This window comes from Heterodontus francisci, chromosome 19 (assembly GCF_036365525.1).
Source record: "Heterodontus francisci isolate sHetFra1 chromosome 19, sHetFra1.hap1, whole genome shotgun sequence".
Lineage (NCBI taxonomy): Eukaryota > Metazoa > Chordata > Chondrichthyes > Heterodontiformes > Heterodontidae > Heterodontus > Heterodontus francisci.
The window spans coordinates 36,117,189-36,138,358 of record NC_090389.1 but is presented as its reverse complement, the minus strand read 5'-3'; the positions used below and the strand labels follow the sequence as shown (position 1 = coordinate 36,138,358).

The 21,170-nt window shown below is 44.6% G+C and overlaps 1 protein-coding gene and 1 long non-coding RNA gene across 6 annotated transcripts in view; one reads left to right on the top strand and one right to left on the bottom strand.

Moving 5' to 3' along the window:
• Positions 1-21,170, bottom strand: part of LOC137380015 (contactin-4-like) — a 1,659,092-nt gene that overhangs the window by 178,365 nt on the left and 1,459,557 nt on the right. For all 5 annotated transcript variants that reach the window (XM_068051491.1, XM_068051492.1, XM_068051493.1 and 2 more), the window contains one exon: positions 19,038-19,187. In XM_068051491.1, the coding sequence (XP_067907592.1) occupies positions 19,038-19,187 (150 nt within the window). The remainder of the gene's footprint in view (positions 1-19,037; positions 19,188-21,170) is intronic.
• LOC137380018 (uncharacterized) overlaps positions 6,159-21,170 on the top strand; it is a 69,486-nt gene continuing 54,474 nt past the window's right edge. The window contains exons 1-2 of the long non-coding RNA XR_010976951.1: positions 6,159-6,258; positions 19,065-19,193. This is a non-coding gene — a long non-coding RNA (uncharacterized lncRNA). The remainder of the gene's footprint in view (positions 6,259-19,064; positions 19,194-21,170) is intronic.

Here is a 21,170-nt window from a genome sequence, read left to right as displayed (position 1 = left end):
TCCCTCTGCCCTATCAAACACCTTCCCCTTTGTTCTCTTCCCCACTCCCTTCCCCTTCACTTGTTTAAAACCTAATTCTTTTATAACCTTTGCTAGTTCTGATGAAAGGTCACAGACCTGAAACGTTAACTTTCTGTCTCTCTCCACAGATGCTGCCAGACCTGCTGAGTATTTCCAGCACTTTGTGTTTTGCTTGAGGTAAGTGAGGTAGGCTGCCCTAAGTAAGCTTTACATATTACATACAATAGACATCACAACACATCTGAGCTGGTGTTTATACTCAACATGAGTCTCCTCCCATTTTATCTACCTCATCTCAGCCTTTCGGCCTTTTCTCTCATGGACTCATTGTCTTAACCACTTCCTGTTGTATTGAATTCTACATTCGAACCATTCACCGAATGAGGAAATTTCTCCTCATTCCCCAGGTAGATTTATTAGTAAATATCTTGTAGTAACAGCTCCTAGTTTTGGATTCTCCCACAGTTGGAAACAATCTCTCCACTTCTACCCTGTCCAATCCATTCATAGCTTTAAAGATCTCTATCAGGCCACCTCTAAGTTTTCTCATTTCCAAAAAAAAATGCACACAAACTGTTCAAACTTTCCTGATAGTTGTAAGCTCTCAGTTCTGGTATCATCATTGCTTCTCTGTTCTTTGTATAACATGTACCCCCATGTCAGCCTTTGGCTCAGTGTGTAAAACTCTTGCCTCTAAGTTAGAAGATTGTGGGTTCAAGTCCCACTCTAGAGCTTGAGTACAAAAATCTAGGCTGACACTCCAAAGTAGTTCTGAGGGAGTGCTGTACTGTTGGAGATGTTAAGCTGAGGTCCTATCTATTCTCTCACATGGCTGTAAAAGATCCCATGGCACTATTCTGAGGAGCAGGGAAGGTCTGCTCAGTGTCCTGGCCAATACTTAGCCCTCATCAGCAGTACAAAAACAGATTATCTAGTCATTTGACAATGCTGCTTGTGGGAGCTTGCTGTGTGCAAATTGTCTGCCACGTATCCAACATTACAACAGTGACTACACATCAGAAGTAGTTTATTGGCTGAAAGTACTTTGGGATGTTCTGTGGTTGTGAAAGGCGCTATAAAAATGCAGGTCTTTCTCTTTACTCTAAGTGTGGCCTGACCAGGGTTTAATACAACTTCACAACTTTTGAATTCTATAACCCTAGAAATAAATACCAGTACTTTGTTAGCATTTTCAATTGCTTTGCTGACCTGCAATGCTGCTTTTAATGAATTTTCACCTGTATGCCAAGATTCCTTTGCTCTTCTACCCCATTCAGTTTGTTATTTTGTAAGGTGTAGGTGATGTTTCTATTTTCTTACTATAGTGCATCAACTCACATTTATCTATGTTAAAGTTATTTTTCCACTTCATGGCCCAGCTTGTTAATGGATTTTGAGTTGCTTGAATGTCCACAATCATCTACACAAATGGTATCATCAGCTAACAACATGAGCATTTGAGCTACTTTAAAGCCTGTGAAGCATGCATTTACAATGTTGGTCAATTTCTCGATAAAGTCATTGCAATGGACATATATCTCAAATTCATTGTCTGTGCAAGCAAGTTATGGCGAACGTTGAAGTGAAAATGCGGCTTCATCAATATCTCAATGGAACACACGAGTCCTGATAATAACTAACTCGGAGGTGGGAAGTGAGCCGAGGAGCATCTGCGGATGGGAAACCCTGATGTATGGATTTCCCAAAGATCCTGCCCTTTTACCTCCTCTCTCCTCACCGATCAATCAATAATGGAGCTCACGGTCTGAAATTATTGAACACAATATTGAGTCCAGAAGCCTGTAGAGTGCCTACTTAGAAGATGAGGTGCTGTTCCTAGAGCTTGCATTGAGCTTCAGTGGAACACTGCAGCAGGCCTTGGACAGAAATGTGGGCATGAGAGCAGGATAGTGAATTAAAATAGCAAGCAACCGGAAGCTCAGGGTCATGCTTGTGGATCGAGCGGAGGTGTTTTGCAAAGCAGTCACTCAGTCTGCAGTTGGTCTCCCCAATGTAGAGGCGACCACGTTGTGAGCAGCGAATACAGGGTACTCACTTGAAAGAAGTACAAATAAATTGCTGCTTCACCTGGAAGGTGTGTTTGGGGCCTTGGATGGTGAGGAGAGAGGAGGTAAAAGAGCAGGTATTAAACCTCCTGTGATTGCATGGGAAGGGGACAAGGTGTTGGGGGTCATGGAGGAGTGGACCAGGGTGTCGCGGAGGGAAAGGTCCCTTCAGAATGCTGACAGGGGAGGGAAGGGAAAGATGTGTTTGGTGTCATCACGCTGGAGGTGACAGAAATGGTGCAGGATGATCCTTTGGATGTGGAGGCTGTGGGATGGAAAGTGAGGACAAGGGGAACCCTGTCGCAGTTCTGGGAGTGAGGGGAAGGGGTGAGAGTGGAAGTGCAGGAAATAAGGTGGACACGGTCGAGAGTCCTGTCAACCACAGTGTGGGGGAATCCTCAGTTGAGGAAAAAGGAAGACACATCAGAGGTGCTGTTGTGGAAGTTGCATCATCAGAATAAATGCATCAGAGATGGAGAAACTGGGAGAATGGAATGGAATCCTTACAGGAGGCAGAAGTGTGAAGAAGTGTAGTCGAAGTAGCTGTGGAAGTTGGTGAGCTTATAATAAATATTAGTGGACAGCCTATCCCCAGAGATGGAGTCGGAGAAGTCAAGGGAGGGAAGAGAAGTGTCGGAGATAAACAATGTAAAGGTGAGAGAAGGGTGGAAATTGGAAGCAAAGCTGATGAAGTTTTCCAGTTCAAGGAGAGAGCAGGAAACTGCACCGATCCAGTCATCAATATACCGAAAAAAGAGTTGGAGGAGGGGGCCTCAGTAGGACTGGAACAAGGAATGTTCGACATACCTCACAAAAAGACAGGCGTAACTAGGACCCATGCACGTACCCATAGCAAGACCTTTTATTTGGAGGATGTGAGTGGAGTTGAAGGAGATGTTGTTCAATGTGAGAACAAGTTCAGCGAAGGCAGAGGAGGGTGGTGGTGGATGGGGACTGGTTGCGCCACTGTTCAAGGAAGAAGCGGAGAGCCCTCAGACCGTCCTGGTGGGGGATGGAGGTGTAGAGAGATTGGACGTCCATAGTGAAGAGGAGGCTGTTAGGGCCAGTAAACTGGAAACTGTCGTAATGACATAGGGCATCAGAAGAATCACTGCTGTAGGTGGGAAGAGACTGGACAAGGGGAGAAAAAATAGAATCAAGATAGGAATAAATAAGTTCAGTGTGGCTGAAACAATGAGTCTACAAGGACAGTCCTGTTTTTGGATGGGGTCATGGTCCGGGGAGAGTAGGAAGAAGTGTCTGAGAGTGGGTGCTCAGCCTCTGCGAGGTAGAGGTCAGTACGCCAGACAACAACAGCACCACTCTTGTCAGCAGGTTTGATCACAATGTCAGAATTAGACCTGAGAGAACAAAGTGCAACAAGTTCAGAGGAACACAGGTTAGAATGAATGAGGGGGACAGAGAAATTAAGATGGCCATGTCACGCCGACACTTCTCAATGAAAAGATCTAGAGTGGGAAAGAGCCAGAGGGAGAATACCGGGAGGTGGGGGAGTAGGTCTGCTGTTCGGGGTGAGGACTCCTAGCCAAAGAAGTGAGGCTGAGGCGAAGGCGACAGAAGAAAAGCTCAACATCCTGCCGAGTGTGAAATTCATTGAGGTGGGGGTACAAGGGGATAAAACTGAGTCCTTTGCTAAGTACAGATCGTTCAGTGTCAGGGAGGGGCAGGTCACAGGGTATTGTGAATATACGGCAAAATATTTTTTTAATTATTTATTTTTTAACCATATGCTAGTCTTAAACTTGTTTATCATGTTTTTGCTTTCGGACAGAGCTGTTCATTATTCTGCCATTAGAACTCGTTCTGGACTTATTCTTTGTCTTTTACAACAACTATTGAGCACTCCATTTGCATTCTGTTCCATGACATCTCCGTCCTTTAATCTCTGCTGCCCTCCGTCCTATCACAGGCCTTCCCTTTTTATCTTCTTCCTGCCCCCCCCCCCCCCCCCACTTTCACTTGCTCAAAGACTGTTCCTTTTCTAACTTTTGCCAGTTCTAATGAAAGGTCACAGACCTGAAACGTTAACTCTGTTTCTCTCTACACAGATGCTGATAGATCTGCTGAGTATTTCTGGCACTTTCTATTCTCATGGCGCAACTGGTGACTTGAGATCTTGAGAGACACTGGGTTTGTGGTACCAAGCACTCGGTATAAATAACTTACATTTGTAATGAACTACATAAAAATGTGCTCTTGTATTATCACATTAATAAAGCTCTCCTAAGAAGTGTTGGAGCATGAGGAAAGGTTATTTTGAAGCATTGTGTGCCGATTGGAATTAAATGTAATATTTTGTTCATCTATATCAGTTTAAAAGCAATTATGAAACATAATAAAAATTATTTGAAGTCTTGTATAAAATTTGTCTTGATAACAGATTGGGATTAGTGTTGATACTTGGGATGACAGACTGACAGGAGCTGGTCACCCATACCCATGGTAATGAGGTAGCCATAATTTTGAGGCTCCGGTCTCATTGACATCAGGGTGGTGAGTTGCAGGATGCCAATTGGATGTCCCAATGCAGCTTGCCAGATTAACGCTGGCCACCAAAGCTGACAGCTGGGTAAGTGTTTTGGTGAGGCGGGGGGGGGGGGGGGGGGGGGGGTGAGGTGGGGGGGGAAGATGGGTGAAGGGAGGGAGGGTTGCTAGACAAATTGTCCTCCAGGCCCAACAGAAATAATTCCTAACTTACTTTTGCTGGGCCTCTTCGACTTCATCACCCATGGAACTAATAGGACCATACACAGCACGCACTCCAACTAGCTCCGACCTAATATGGTAATCATGGTCCTTGGACCCCAATTTGCATATTAAAAGAGATTTACTTCCTGAAACGGGCGGGCTGTAGCTGCAGACCCCTTTCAACATGGTGCTGTCAAACAAGTTTTGAGGCCCTTACCGCCCCGTTAATGCCAGATGTGATGCGTGAAAGTAAGTCCCTATGCAACTTTAAATTCCTCTTTTGCCTGTGGCCTTGTCAGTATTTTCTGTTGTGAAAAACTAAAACCATACGTTAAACATCCTAGTCACAGAAGGATAACATGTCGAAAATGGAAACAAAAATTCTGGCCTGAGAATGCTTAACACTGTGTGAAAATAGTGATGTAACAGTCACCGTAGATGGCTGTTATGAAACAATAACTTATACTGAATTGCCGTGTAAAGGAGGTCTGCTTCCTAAAATACCACATTTCCTCCTTGCCGAAAGCATTGCTGGCTGAAAGGTATCAGAAGCAGTCATGCTGTCGCCATCCTTCCACGGTTTAAACACAGGCTTGTTCTGGAGCATAATCAATTTCCACATTGACCCTGATGATAGACAATCCTGTAAAGACTATGGTTGAAACTCTATTAAACTTGAGGCTACTGATATCACTATCAGCGACATCTTCATGACTGAAGAAAGCCTGTCGCTTGCAGATGCTGATTTTTGCAAAATGTCAACAATAGTAATTGGTGGCAGACTAACCAGTCTTTTAATTATAGCTGGCTAGAAGGAACGACCATTAGCATTTGTTTTGGTTGTACTGTTCACTGTTAGTATTAACTCAGCCGTGAATTAAAAAAGCACAAAATGAACACAATTATTTTGTGCTTTCTAATATCCGAATACTACATATTTTGCTGCATAATCAGCTTAATGTTTGCCTCTAACTGCTAAAATTTAAACACCAGAACTTTCTATAATAATTTTTTGCATTTCTCTTTACTGTACTGTTTAATAGTAGTTTCTACTACACCGCAACATGTTTTCTCCTAGTATTCAAAATTTCTACTTAATTGCTAAATTGTCAGCAGCCGTTTTTTCTCTAATTTACACAGGCAAAGTACAAGTGAAAACAATATGGAATTTAGCTTTTATATGCAGTCTTAATCAAATATTTACAAAGCTCTTACATTTTAACCTCTCCAAAAATACGTTTAAACCTTATTATTCAAACACATGGCACTGGTAAAATATTCCTCTCAAAGGCTGGGGGTGGGGAGGGGGGTGTGGTGATGGGTTATTTTATCAAGAATTGAAATGTTAACCAGACTTTAAAAGAACAGCAGCTGGGCCCAAAATGAAAGCTGGTTACAATGAGAAGTTTAGGAGTTACAAACCTTAATAAAGGGAACACCTAATTGGAAGAAGTCATTTGGGGTAAGTAATAATGAAGGTATTATTTGTTGTCAAGATAAACGACAGAACAATCATGTAATGAATGTCATGTCCAAACATGACACTTAATTGCGCTACATATTTGGTCACTATCCCTGACCCGATATTAATAAATTGAATTTGTGTGCAACACAATTCAACAGTGCAATAAACCCAAACACAGACCTACACGACCGTCAAAATTGTACCAAAATAACAACTTATTCCGAAATTCTCAGTAGTTCTTTGTATTATCCTTAATATTTAGAACATTAGAACATTACAGCGCAGTACAGGCCCTTCGGCCCTCGATGTTGCGCCGACCAGTGAAACCATCTGACCTACACTATTCCATTTTCATCCATATGTCTATCCAATGACCACTTAAATGCCCTTAAAGTTGGCGAGTCTACTACTGTTGCAGGCAGGGCATTCCACGCCCCTACTACTCTATGAGTAAAGAAACTACCTCTAACATCTGTCCTATATCTATCACCCCTCAACTTAAAGCTATGTCCCCTCGTGTTTGCCATCACCATCCGAGGAAAAAGACTCTCACTATCCACCCTATCTAACCCTCTGATTATCTTATATGTCTCTATTAAGTCACCTCTCCTCCTCCTTCTCTCCAACGAAAACAAGCTCAAGTCCCTCAGCCTTTCCTCGTAAGACCTTCCCTCCATACCAGGCAACATCCTAGTAAATCTCCTCTGCACCCTTTCCAAAGCTTCCACATCCTTCCTATAATGAGGTGACCAGAACTGCACGCAATACTCCAGGTGCGGCCTCACCAGAGTTTTGTACAGCTGCAGCATGACCTCGTGGCTCCGAAACTCGATCCCCCTACTAATAAAAGCTAACACACCATATGCCTTCTTAACAGCCCTATTAACCCGGGTAGCAACTTTCAGGGATTTATGTACCTGGACACCAAGATCTCTCTGCTCATCTACACTACCAAGAATCTTCCCATTAGCCCAGTACTCTGCATTCCTGTTACTCCTTCCGAAGTGAATCACCTCACACTTTTCCACATTAAACCCCATTTGCCATCTCTCAGCCCAGCTCTGCAGCCTATCTATGTCCCTCTGTACCCAACAACATCCTTCGGCACGATCCACAACTCCACCGACCTTCGTGTCATCCGCAAATTTACCAACCCATCCTTCTACACCCTCATCCAGGTCATTTATAAAAATGACAAACAGCAGTGGCCCCAAAACAGATCCTTGCGGTACACCACTAGTAACTAAACTCCAGGATGAACATTTGCCATCAACCACCACCCCGTCTTCTTTCAGCTAGCCAATTTCTGATCCAAAGCTCTAAATCACCTTCAACCCCATACTTCCGTATTTTCTGCAATAGCCTACCGTGGGGAACCTTATCAAACGCCTTACTGAAATCCATATACACCACATCCACTGCTTTACCCTCATCCACCTGTTTGGTCACCTTCTCGAAAAACTCAATAAGGTTTGTGAGGCACGACCTACCCTTCACAAAACCGTGCTGACTAACGCTAATGAACTTATTCTTTTCAAGATGATTATAAATCCTATCTCTTATAACCTTTTCCAACATTTTACCCACAACCGAAGTAAGGCTCACAGGTCTATAATTACCAGGGCTGTCTCTACTCCCCTTCTTGAACAAGGGGACAACATTTGCTATCCTCCAGTCTTCCGGCACTATTCCTGTCGACAATGACGACATAAAGATCAAGGACAAAGGCTCTGCAATCTCCTCCCTGGCTTCCCAGAGAATCCGAGGATAAATCCCATCAGGCCCAGGGGACTTATCTATTTTCACACTTTCCAAAATTGCTAACACCTCCTTCTTGTGAACCTCAATCCCATCTAGCCTAGTAGTCTGAATCTCAGTATTCTCCTCGACAACATTTTCTTTCTCTACTGTAAATACTGACGAAAAATATTCATTTAACGCTTGCCCTATCTCCTCTGATTCCACACACAACTTCCCACTACTATCCTTGATTGGCCCTAATCTAACTCTAGTCATTCTTTTATTCCTGATATACCTATAGAAAGCCTTAGGGTTTTCCTTGATCCTATCCGCCAATGACTTCTCGTGTCCTCTCCTTGCTCTTCTTAGCTCTCCCTTTAGGTCCTTCCTGGCTAGCTTGTAACTCTCAAGCGCCCAAACTGAGCCTTCACGTCTCATCCTAACATAAGCCTTCTTCTTCCTCTTGACAAGCGCTTCAACTTCTTTAGTAAACCACGGCTCCCTCGCTCGACATCTTCCTCCCTGCCTGACAGGTACGTACTTATCAAGGACACGCAGTCGCTGCTCCTTGAATAAGCTCCACATTTCGATTGTGCCCATCCCCTGCAGTTTCCTTCCCCATCCTACGCATCCTAAATCGTGCCTAATCGCATCATAATTTCCTTTCCCCCAGCTATAATTCTTGCCCTGCGGTATATACCTGTCCCTGCCCATCGCTAAGGTAAACCTAACCGAATTGTGATCACTATCACCAAAGTGCTCACCTACATCTAAATCTAACACCTGGCGGGGTTCATTACCCAGTACCAAATCCAATGTGGCATCGCCCCTGGTTGGCCTGTCTACATACTGTGTCAGAAAACCCTCCTGCACACACTGGACAAAAACTGACCCATCTAAAGTACTCGAACTATAGTATTTCCAGTCAATATTTGGAAAGTTAAAGTCCCCCATAACAACTACCCTGTTACTCTCGCTCCTGTCGAGAATCATCTTCGCTATCCTTTCCTCTACATCTCTGGAACTATTCGGAGGTCTATAGAAACCTCCCAACAGGGTGACCTCTCCTCTCCTGTTTCTAACCTTGGCCCATACTACCTCAGTAGACGAGTCCTCAAACGTCCTTTCTACCGCTGTAATACTCTCCTTGATTAACAATGCCACACCCCCCCCCCCTCTTTTACCATCCTCTCTGTTCTTACTGAAACATCTAAATCCCGGAACCTGCAACATCCATTCCTGCCCCTGCTCTACCCATGTCTCCGAAATGGCCACAACATCGAGATCCCAGGTACCAACCCATGCTGCAAGCTCACCCACCTTATTCCAGATGCTCCTGGCATTGAAGTAGACACACTTTAAACCAAGTTCTTGCTTGCCAGTGCCCTCTTGCGTCCTTGTAACCTTATCCCTGACCTCACTACTCTCAACATCCTGTACACTGAAACTACAATTTAGGTTCCCATTCCCCTGCTGAATTAGTTTAAACCCCCCCGAAGAGCACTAGCAAATCTCCCCCCCAGGATATTGGTACCCCTCTGGTTCAGGTGAAGACCATCCTGTTTGTAGAGGTCCCACCTACCCCAGAAAGAGCCCCAATTATCCAGGAAACCAAAAGTCTCCCTCCTACACCATCCCTGCAGCCACGTGTTCAACTCCTCTCTCTCCCTATTCCTCGCTTCGCTAGCACGTGGCACGGGCAACAACCCAGAGATAACAACTCTGTTTGTTCTCGCTCTAAGCTTCCACCCTAGCTCCCTGAATTTCTGCCTTAAATCCCCATCTCTCTTCCTACCTATGTCGTTGGTGCCTATGTGGACCACGACTTGGGGCTGCTCCCCCTCCCCCTTAAGGATCCCAAAAACACAATCCGAGACATCACGAACCCTGGCACCTGGGAGGCAACACACCAACCGTGAGTCTCTCTCGTTCCCACAGAACCTCCTATCTGTTCCCCTAACTATGGAGTCCCCAATGACTAATGCTCTGCTCCTCTTCCCCCTTCCCTTTTGAGCAACAGGGACAGACTCTGTGCCAGAGACCTGTACCCCATTGCTTACCCCTGGTAAGTCATCCCCCACAACAGTATCCAAAACGGTATACCTGTTGTTGAGCAGCAATTGTTTTGTTTAAAAGAGTAGTTGGAACAGAAAATCTGTTCAAATGTTGGGTGATTGTTGCAATTTCAAGTTATTTAGGGGATTTATAATTAAAGCCACTTTGACCCTATCACTTTTAGCTAAAGCACATTTTACACTGTAATAACTATCTGATAGTATGCAGCAAGTATCTTTCAGAAAGCCATTAATAAGCTTGTTTTGGAAAACCAGAAAGTCTGATTTATTCCCACTCATGTGGTGTGTAGTCTGCATCACTTCAGCGAGTGCAATGATTTAATACTTCTGTGAATAATTACATTTTCCTACTGCAATTTTTACTAAGAGCAATGCTTCAGTGAACAGTTTATCCCTTTCATTGTCTCCCTCACTCAGTCTGGTCATAAGGTTTCTCTAATTTTCTGGCAATCCTTTGATAATCAAGTAAGTCTGCTTCTTCACATAAAAAAAATTCAAGTTTTAAGATTGATCACATTTTGGTGAGCGTTTAGATGGCTGTGTAAACCAGGCCGGAGCGGGGCCGAGATGGAGCACAGCAAGACCAGCGGCAGTATAACGCAGCGGAGCCGAGAGGGAGCATTGTGAGACCGGCGAGGTGAAGACAAAGAGCAAGGAGCCGGGAGCAGAGTGGGACATAGAGCGAGGGCGAGGTGCAGAGCGGGACAAAGAGCCATCTTGGTCCTGCCATACACAGCGACTGCAGCAGTATAAAGAGAGAAACTAGTCGCGGGAACACAGCGAGAGCGGCAGCAGTGGCAGGGTGGGGACAAAGACCGAGGAGCTGGGAGCAGAGTGGGACAAAGAGTGAGGGGGAGGGGCAGAGCGGGACAAAGAGACATTTTGGTCCTGTCGTACACATCAGAGCAACAGAAAGACACAGGGCCCGAGGCCGGTGACGAGGATTCCCCGGGATCCCTCATGGAGCTGGTAGACTTGGAGCAGGCTTTCAACTACCCCTTCAAGAACACCCTGACGCAGATCCACACAGCCTGCACCCTGGCTTGCCAGCTGGACATGCTGGCCATGTGTATACATTAGTCCCCGTCTGTGTAGCGGAGCCTGGTCTCTAATCGTCTCGGCCATTCCTGCCATTGGACAAAGACCTTGCTTCGCTTGGACGTTGTGGTAATCGGTGTGTAATGGCCACCCCACATTAAAAGAACCCACGCACAGGCATCTTTCACTCCCTCAAAATGAACGTCGGGATCTGGAATATCAGGACTCTCATGGACAACCCCAGCAGCGACAGACCTGAATGTCACACCTCTATAATAGCCCGCCCGAGAACTCCGCCGCTGCAACAATGATATCGCTGTCCTGAGTGAGACATGGTGGGGCAGGAGAAGGCCAGCTCAAGGAACAAGGTGCTGGGTACACCTTCTTCTGGAAAGGTAAACCAGAAGAGCACCAAGTCTGCAGGGTTGGTTCGCCATAAGAAAATGAACTAACCAACCACCTCAGTGACCCGCCTTGTGGATTAAACGATCGTCTCATGAGCCTCTGGCTCATCCTAACCCAGAAACAGCACGCCACAGTCATCAGCGTGTACGACCCAACCCTAGAAGCAACAGATGAGGCCAAAGAGGAATTCTACTCCAGCCTTAATCACTGTCCCATGTTCCCAAGGAAGACGGGCTGATTCTCCTCAGAGACTTCAATGCCAGAGATGGAAGGGGCACAAACCTTTGGAAAGGTGTGATTGGCAAGGAAGTTTGTTGGAAGGGCCAACATCATGAGAGTCCTGATATTCCAGATCCCGACGTTCATTTTGAGGGAGTCCTTCTTCTGACGAAATACCTTGAGCATGGCCTGATCATAATGAATATCCTATTTCGTCAGAGAGACAAATATAAGACCTCTTGGCAGCACCCTCACTCCAGGCATTGGCATTTGCTTGACTATATCATCGTCCGAGCGAAGGACCGCATGAATGTTCGCATCGCCCGTGCCATTATCGGAGCCGATGACTGCTGGGCCGACCATTGCCTTATCTGAGCTACTCTCTCCACAAACCCAGTCCAAAAATGGCAGCGGCAGCAGAAGCACTGCCGTAGGAAAATCAATGTCGATCGTATCAAGGACTCTGCGAGAAAAGACCTACTCAGGCAGCGTCTTACAAGCAACTTGACGACGCTCAACGAACAGGAACCACAGAATGTCCACGATGCCTTGTCTGCCCTCAAAGCTATCATAATCAGCACTTGCGAAGATACTCTTGGTTTCTTGATCAGGAAACTTCACGACTGGTTTGACGAGAACAACCAGGAGATACAGGAGCTACTAAATCGCAAGCACAAGGCATTCCTGAACTGGAAGTATCATCAAAATTCGAAGAAATAAAAAAGGTATACAGACAATTGAAGGCCGAAGTTCAACAGAAAACCTGTGACCCAAAGAGTAGCTGGTGGGCTGAAACAGCACAGGAAGTACAGTAACTCGCTGACAGCCACAACATGCGTGGACTCTTCAACGCAGACAAGACCATTTACAGCCCAAGTACCCAAGGACCTACCCCACTGAGAGCAAAGAATGGAGTGGCACTGATCAAGGACAGAGAGTCAGTCAGCACTCATTGGAAGGAGCACTTCAAAGATCTCCTCAATCGCGACTCAGTCCTTGATGCGAGTGCCCTCGACCACATTCCACAGCATGCTACCCACCATGACCTCAGCACAACCTCAGCCAAACATGAGATCAAAAAGGCCATCCGACAGCTAAAAAACAATAAGGCTGCCGGCGTAGATGGAATTCCCATCGAAATTCTAAATTACGGTGGAAAGGCACTCTTGACACAAAAACATGGTCTCATCTCCCTTACTGGAAGGAAGAGAGCATGCCAGAGGACCTCCGAGATGCCGTAATTGTGACCATCCTCAAAAAAGGCGACAAGACCGACTGCAGTAACTACAGAGGGGTATCCCTGATAAAGGTCTGCTACCCAACCTGAACCCAACGACATGTGTCGGGTCGCTCCTCCGGGTCGGGCTTTCGGGCTCAGGTCGGGTCCGGGTCGGCCACACACAGGAAGTCTTGCATTTTGCTCTGCTGGAGTGGAAAGTGTAAAAGTTGAAAAACTTACCTGAGCTGGAGTCCGGGACGTCAAGGAGGGAAACTCTGAGTCTGTGCAGTGAGCGAGTGAGCGTCTCAATGATGTCATCACACTCATGCTGCAGCTACCTTAATCCAAAAGTGGTACAGTGAGTGAGTGCACTATGGAATCATTCTGGTGGTAAGGTCGGGCTCCGGTCAGGTCGGGCGCAGGAAAAAGTGGAGGGACTCGGGCTCGGGTCCGATGTGGTTCTGTCGGGTTCGGGTCGGGTTTTTATTTCCTGACCTGAGCAGGCCTTTAATCCCTACTGTCTGCCACAGAGAAAGTCATCGCAAGAGTCCTTCTCAAACCGCCTCCTCCCTCTGGTTGAAGAGCCCCTTCCGGAATCACAATGTGGATTCCATCCATCAACTGGGACGGTGGACATGATCTTCACAGCAAGAAAACTCCAAGAAACATGTAGGCAGCAGCAGCAGCAACCTTTATACATGGCCTTCTTTGGCCTCACAAAAGCCTTGGACGCTATCAACCAGGAGGGATTATGGAACAGCCTCCTCAAATTTGGCTGCCCGGAGAAATTCATCACCATCCTCTGCTTGCTGCACAACAATATGCAAGCTGTAATCCTTGCTAATGGATCTGTCACTGTCCCAATCCGAGTGCAAACTGGGGTCAAGCTAGGCTGTGTCATCGCACCAACGCTCTTTGCCATCTTCCTCCCCGCAACACTCCACCTCATCTCCATGTGGAAGCTCCCTGTGGAAGTTGATCTACTCTACAGGATGAGCGGGAAACTATTTAACCTACGTCACCTCCAGTCCAGGACCAAGGCCACTCCAACCTCTGTCATTAAGTTGCAGTACACTGACAATGCTTCCGTATGCGCACAATAAGAGGCCAAGCTTCAAACCCTCATTGATGCATTCATGGAAGCGTATGAAAGAATGGGCCTTAAGCTAAACATCCGGAAGACAAACGTCCTCCACCAGCCTGCTCCCTCAGCGCAACACTGCTGCCCAACTATCAAGATCCACGACGAACCACTAGACAGTATGGATCACTTCTCATACTTTGGGAGCATCCTCTCAGTAAGGGCAGACATCGACGATGAAACTCAGCATCACCTCCAATGTGCCAGCGCAGCCTTCAGTTGTCTGAGGAAAAGAGTGTTTGACAACAAAGACCTCAAATCTGCACCAACCACATGGTCTACAGGGCCGCAGTGTTACCTGCCCTCTTGTATGTGTCAGAAATATGGACACTGTACAGCAGGCATCTCAAAGCCCTGGAGAGGTATCACCAGCGGTGCCTCTGCACGATCCTGCAAATTCAGTGGCAGGACAGGCGCTCCAATATCAGTGTCCTCTCTCAGGCCAACATCCCCAGTATCGAGACATTGGTCATGGCTAGTCAGTTACGTTGGGTGGGCCACATCGTCCACATGCCTGACACAAGACTCCCAAAACAAGCTCCATCACGACAAGAAGCGACAGGAGGGCAGAGGAAACACTACAAGAATGTCCCTAAAGACTCCCTGAAAAAATGACATCTTCACTGATTTGTGGGAATATCTTGCCCGAGACTGCCCAAAATGGAGAAGAAGCATCCGTGAAGGTGCCAGCTAGTTCAAACAAAGTCAGCATGCCCAGGCAGCAACCAAGTGCAAACAATGGAAGGAGCGTTCGGAAATTCGAGCATCCCATCTACTCGCCTCACCAAACACCACCTGTCCCACCTGTGGCAGAGTGTGCGGATCCAGAAATGGAATATTGAGTCACCAAAGCATCCACAACCCTGGAATGGAAGTAAGTCATCCTCATTTCCGAGGGACTGCCTAAGAAGAAGAAACCAGTCCTAGAAGATACATAATGTACCATAAACCGAACATATGAAAGATAGTCCAGTTGATGGTGTCGTCACAGGAGACTGACGTTCTTTCTCTATCTATGTTTCTCTTCTTCTTTGGCAGTTCTAGCTTGTTCAATTAACTTGTGAACTCCCTGCCCGAACACTGATTGCTACAGTTTGTGGTCTTTGCTGGTTTCCTCCCATGTGTTGATGTTAATACTGCATTTCTTCAGGATTGGATTTCAAACCAACTTTATATTTGTTTTCTGCCCACCAACCTTCTTTGGTACTCTAGAAATATGAAGATTAGTGAAATAAAAATGACCTGAAACTTTGACTCTGCTTTTCTCTCTTCAGACACTGCCAGACCTGCTGAGTATTTCCAGCATTTTTTGTTTTTATTTCAGATTTCAAGCATCTGCAGTATTTTGCTTTTGTTGAAAATTGGTGAAATTGCTGAGTGAATATTTATCATGATCGAGACTCCTATCTTTTTGAAGGTGGTGGTATATTTATACTCAGTAAGTTGCCCATTCACAGTACTGGAAATTGAGTTTTTTGCCCACTTTTTTCACCTAATGTCAGCATCAATAATATGCAGTTTGTCACTGCAAAGTAAAGTTTCTTTTACACTACCCAAAAATGCAAATTAACTTCAACTTCAACATTAGATGTCAGTCTGGGCAGAGTGGTAGCATTCTTGCCTCTGTGGCAGTCAGTTCTGGGTTTCAGACCCCTCCAGGACATGTGCACAAAATCTAAGCTGACACTCCACTGCAGTATTGATGGAGTGCTTCCCTGCAAAAGGTGTCGTCTTTCAGGTGAAATGTTAAACTGGTGCCGTCTGCTGTCTCAGGTGGACTTAAAAGATCCCATGACAGGTTGTCAAAAAGAAGAGCATCAGAGTTTTCTTGGTGACCTGTCCAATATTATTCTTCAACTAACACCACAGATCATCTGGTCATTTATCTCAGTGCTGTTTGTGGGACCTTGCTATGTGCAAATTGGCTGCCATGTTTTCATACACCAATCACTACAGGGTGAAGTTTAACTCGGAGTGAAGATCTGGCAATTTCCTACTGGGAACAGATGTGAATAGAGCGCACAGTGGCTGGTAGCAGGAGAAGATTAGGTGAATTTTGGCTGGATTGCAGGTGAGTGGCAGGGAGGGGTTACGAAAGAGTGTAATTCACCTCCTGACTCCCCAAAGCCTGTCCACCATTTACAAGGCATAAGTCAGGAGTGTGATGGAATACTGTCAACCTATTTGGATGGGTGCAGCTCCAACAACACTCAGGAAGCTCGATACCATCCAGGACAAAGCAGTCCTCTTGATTGGCATCCCATCCACAACATTCACTCCCTCCACCACCGCACACAGTGGCAGCAGTGTGTACCATCTACAAGATGCACTGCAGCAACACATCAAGGCTCCTTGGGCAGCACCTTCCAAACCCGCGACCTCTACCAACTAGAAGGACAAGGGCAGCAGTTGCATGGAACACCACCACCTGCAAGTTCCCCTCCAAGCCACACATCATCCTGACTTGGAACTATATCGCCGTTCCTTCACTGTCACTGTGGGTGTACCTACACCAGATGGACTGCAGTGGTTCAAGAAGGTGGCTCATTACCACCTTCTCAAGGGCAATTATGGATGGGCAATAAATGCTATCCTTGCCAGCGAAGCCCACATCCCATGAATGAACAAAAAATGCAATTCTAGGGAGGGTAGGTCGTAATTTCCAAGGGTGGGGGGGCACGCAGAGGTGTGGGGGGGAAGCTCGGAGGAGTATTTCTGTTCCTCCTGACCCCACAAAGTTACGTTTTAGACTTACCAGAAGGACCTCTTCTGTCTTCAGTTAAGCTATAGATCTGCTTCTGCCCAGTGGGAAAATGGCGATCGCTTCCCCTCACAGGCCACAGTTAATATTAAATTGAGGTCCTCCTGAAATAATACTTCCCAAATATGCATACATTTACGAGGCTCTGCCCTGCAGGTTAACATCAACAATGATTATGATCTGAGTGGGCAAGTAACCTGCTTATTTGTCACTGCCCAGCCACCTGATTTCTGCCAGGTGGGTAGGGCTAAATTTCATTCCTACTCTTCAAAAGTACTTCAACGGCTGCAAAGTACTTTGGGACATCCTGAGGTCATGAAAGGTGTAATGTATACACAATTTCTTTCTTTTAACTTCAGAAGAGCGTTCACAACCAGTCAAAAACAAACCTTCACTTTGAATTTCTATGAACACATTTCATTCCAAGTTTTTTCCCCTTGCTCTTCAAGTCTGTGTTTCAGTGCTTTTAAAAGATGATGCAAGCAGGAATTCCATACAAAAGTGCTGAAACGTGTTTTTGTAGATGATTGTAACTGCAAATCTAGACCACCCTGCAGTGCCTGCTATCAGGAAACTTCTTGACAGCTTTCCATTCACAGCACTTACAGTTTATATAGCAGCATGATAGATGGTCCCAACTATTATGTTAAAAGGTTTGAATCATGTATCTCTGGTGAGGCTTTAGGATTCAACATTTAATTAAGTTAAAATCTTTTCCTATTGTTGCACAATTGTTGTGACCTTTAATTAACACAAGAGGAGTAAAGATCTTTCAGTAAGTGGTTTAAATACCGTACGTAGTTATTAATTACCTACGATAATGTATATGCCAAAAATACATAATTGTAAAAATGGTTTACATCAAAATAAGTAAATACATATAAAATAAGTTCCAAAATACTATTTATGCATTTTTAAAAATTTCTATTCCATCAAACTAGTGAATTGAGAGATGTTCCTATGGACATTTAAAATGGCCTGTTTCTCGGACAGAACCAGAGAGCTCATTATATCTTGTATCCCTTTCCAAAATTCTGCATGTTCTCCAATATTATTTTACAGGATTTCACAGTTTTTGGATTAAGTTTGAAAGCATACCACAAAATAATTCCCTAGGATTACACAGGATTACATTACACAGGATATGCAGCACATGCACAGGCCATTTGGTCCAATCAACCCAGGCCAGTCTTTAGGCTCCTCCTGACTTTTCTCATCTAACTCCATTAGCATACCCCTCTATTCCCTTCTCCCTCAAATAGTTATCTAGCTTCTATTTACATGCATCTATACTATTCGCTTTAACTATTCTCTGTGGTAGCGATTTCCACATTCTCACTATTCTCTGGCTTAAGCAGCTTCTTCTGAATTCCCTAGTTGATTTCTGGTGACTATCTTACATTGATGGCCTCTGCTTTTTTTCCCCCCCCACAAGTATAAGAAAAAGACTTGCAGTTATATAGGGCCTTTCACAACCACTGGACATCTCAAAACGCTTTATAGCCAATGAAGTACTTTTGGAGTGTAGTCACTGTTGTAATGCAGGAAACGTGGCAGCTAACTTGTGCACAGCAGATTCCCACAAACAGCATTGTGATAATAACCAGATAATCTGTTCATGATGTTGATTGAGGGCTAAATATTAGCCAGGACCCCCTGCTCTTCTGTGAAATAGTGTCATGATATCTTTTACATCCACCCGAGCAGGTTGACGGGCCTCGGTTAACATCTCTTCCAAAAGATGCACCTCTGACAGTGCAGCACTTCCTCAGTGCTGCACTGGAGTATCAGTTTTGATTGAGTGGACACATTCACTCTATATCTACTCCATCAAAACCTTCCATAGTATTAAAGAACTCTATTAGGTCACCCCTCTTTTCAAGAGAAAAGAGACCCAGCTTGTTCAAGGTCCTGATTGGTATACCCCTACATTTCTGGTATCATCCTTGTAAATCTTTTTTGCACTCACTCCAGTGCCTCTCTATCTTTTCAATAATATGGTGACCAGAATTGTACGATACAGGTTGCAGTAATAACCTTATGGGCTAACCTTTCATTACCCCACTGTTTTCACCGTCTGGGCCTTGTAAAGGCATCCTGGTCAACAATGGCAGTTTGTAAAATCATCACAGTTGCAGAAATTGAGAACATTCTCGGTAATAATTATCAGTCACTTACGGGCTTCTTCTGTCCTTGACTTTTCAGATGGCAAGCTTGGCTCCCCAATGCCAATGCTGTTACTAGCAACAACTCGGAATTCATATTCTACCCAGGGACTTAAATCAACCACTGTTGCTGTTACAGCATCACCATCAATGACCTCAGGAACTGCAAGTACAAGCAAGAGATATTAACTTTAACATATGAAATGTAGTCCACTTATAGAGAAAGTGCAGTCCCATTATCAAAATTGGAACAGATAATTCCTTTCTTAAGTAATATTTAAGAATAATGCTACAGAAAAATTGCCCTCTTTCCAAGATTATAACTAACTGACAGAGTCATAAGATCAACAATGATTTAGGAACATCAGTACTCTTGGAACATCAATGCTAGATACTCTTTATTTAAATGAATCCTGTATTCATGGCCTCCTGCTTATTTTCCCAATGCCATCTATAATGATGCTATGCAACCCTATTTGCTGAGGGCGAGTATGTTTTCTCTTCCTATTTAAACAGTGGGCTGTAAAGCATGGCATTATCACAAAAAAATAAATAACATCTTCAGAAAAATTAATGGAGAGTCAATGGTGAGATAATGGAAACTTATCCATTACCATTGAGTGAAAGTCTCCCCAAAATGCAGCAGTTGTCAGACTGGAAAAAATCTTGAAGTACAGATGATGAGACACATCCACGGGATCATCAGATAGTTTCTACAAGTTAATTCCGGAGCCTGGAGCACATACCAAGAAGCTATCACATTTTCTTATCACCACGGGTATGTGAAGCATCAGCATTCACTCGCTCTGAGCCCCTATCCAATGCTAATCACCAGCTGACTCAGTGGATTGCAATAACTGATATCAAGATTTTTGAGGAAAGAAATGCAACAAGTCAGCACAAATACAAACACTACAAATGGACCAAGGCAATACTGTACAACCCCTATGCAAGGACAAATTGTTTGTCAGTGCTAGCTTGATACAAAATGAGCCCTATTTATGCATTTCAGTTGTAATAATGATCTGTGATAAAATATTTATGTAAAGCTGTAATGGATGTTTGGAGCTGTCTGCAGCTGCCACCCCACCAAAAGGAAGGAGCGCCAGCACTACAGGCTGTTCCACTGTCCATACCCTACATGAAAAGTGCTCCATAGAGACATAGAAAAATAGGAGCAGGAGTAGGCCATTCGGCCCTTCGAGCCTGCTCCGCCATTCAATATGATCATGGCTGATCATCCAAACTCAGTAACCTGTTCCCGCTTTCTCCCCGTATCCCTTGAACCCATTAGCCCTAAGAACAACACAGTTGTCTCACCTAAAGTATTATTACAGTGCAGTAAATAGCCAACAAATCTTATGTTAGAATGCCACTGTTTTCACACCATAATAATGCCTTTCAAAAAGAATTAAATTGGTCCCACTCATAATGAATTATGGATTTGATTAAAACATTTGGATTCTTTCCTTGGATGAGCTTCTAAAGTAACTACAATCAGCATCAAAGACAATGGAGAAAGTACATGCGGAGTTACGGAAGGATGCTTATATAGACTGAGATGCTATCTCAGTGTGAAAATGCAGGATATGAAGAAAAATCTGGATTCCAAGGCACTTTCATATTACATAGAATTATATAGAATTTACAGCTCAGACACATTTGTCCCAACAGGTCTATGCTAGTGTTTATGCTCCACATGAGCATCCACCCATCCTACTTCATAACACCCTATCACACATTCCTTCCTCCTTCATGTACTTATCTGGCCTGCCCTTAAATGCACCTATACTATTTGCCTCAACTACTCAATGTAAATTCCACATTCTAACTCTGGGTAAAGACGTTGCTCCTGAATTCCTTGTTGGACTTATTAGTGACTATCTTATATTTATGATAAATATATTTTATTTTTATATCATGGACAGACCTTTCCTTTATAATTTTCAGTGTTGTCTCCCTTCCCCTTCATACCAAAAACATTAATGCCCCGTTGAAGTGCAAATGCACAAAAATACAGTCATCGTCCAGTACCTCACTCAAATGGTCATTCCTCAGGTGTGAATCGAGATAGGAGTATTAATCAGCTAGTGATCTGCAAGGAGTATCATGGTCAAGTCAAATTCTGTCCTTGGCCAAGAATTGA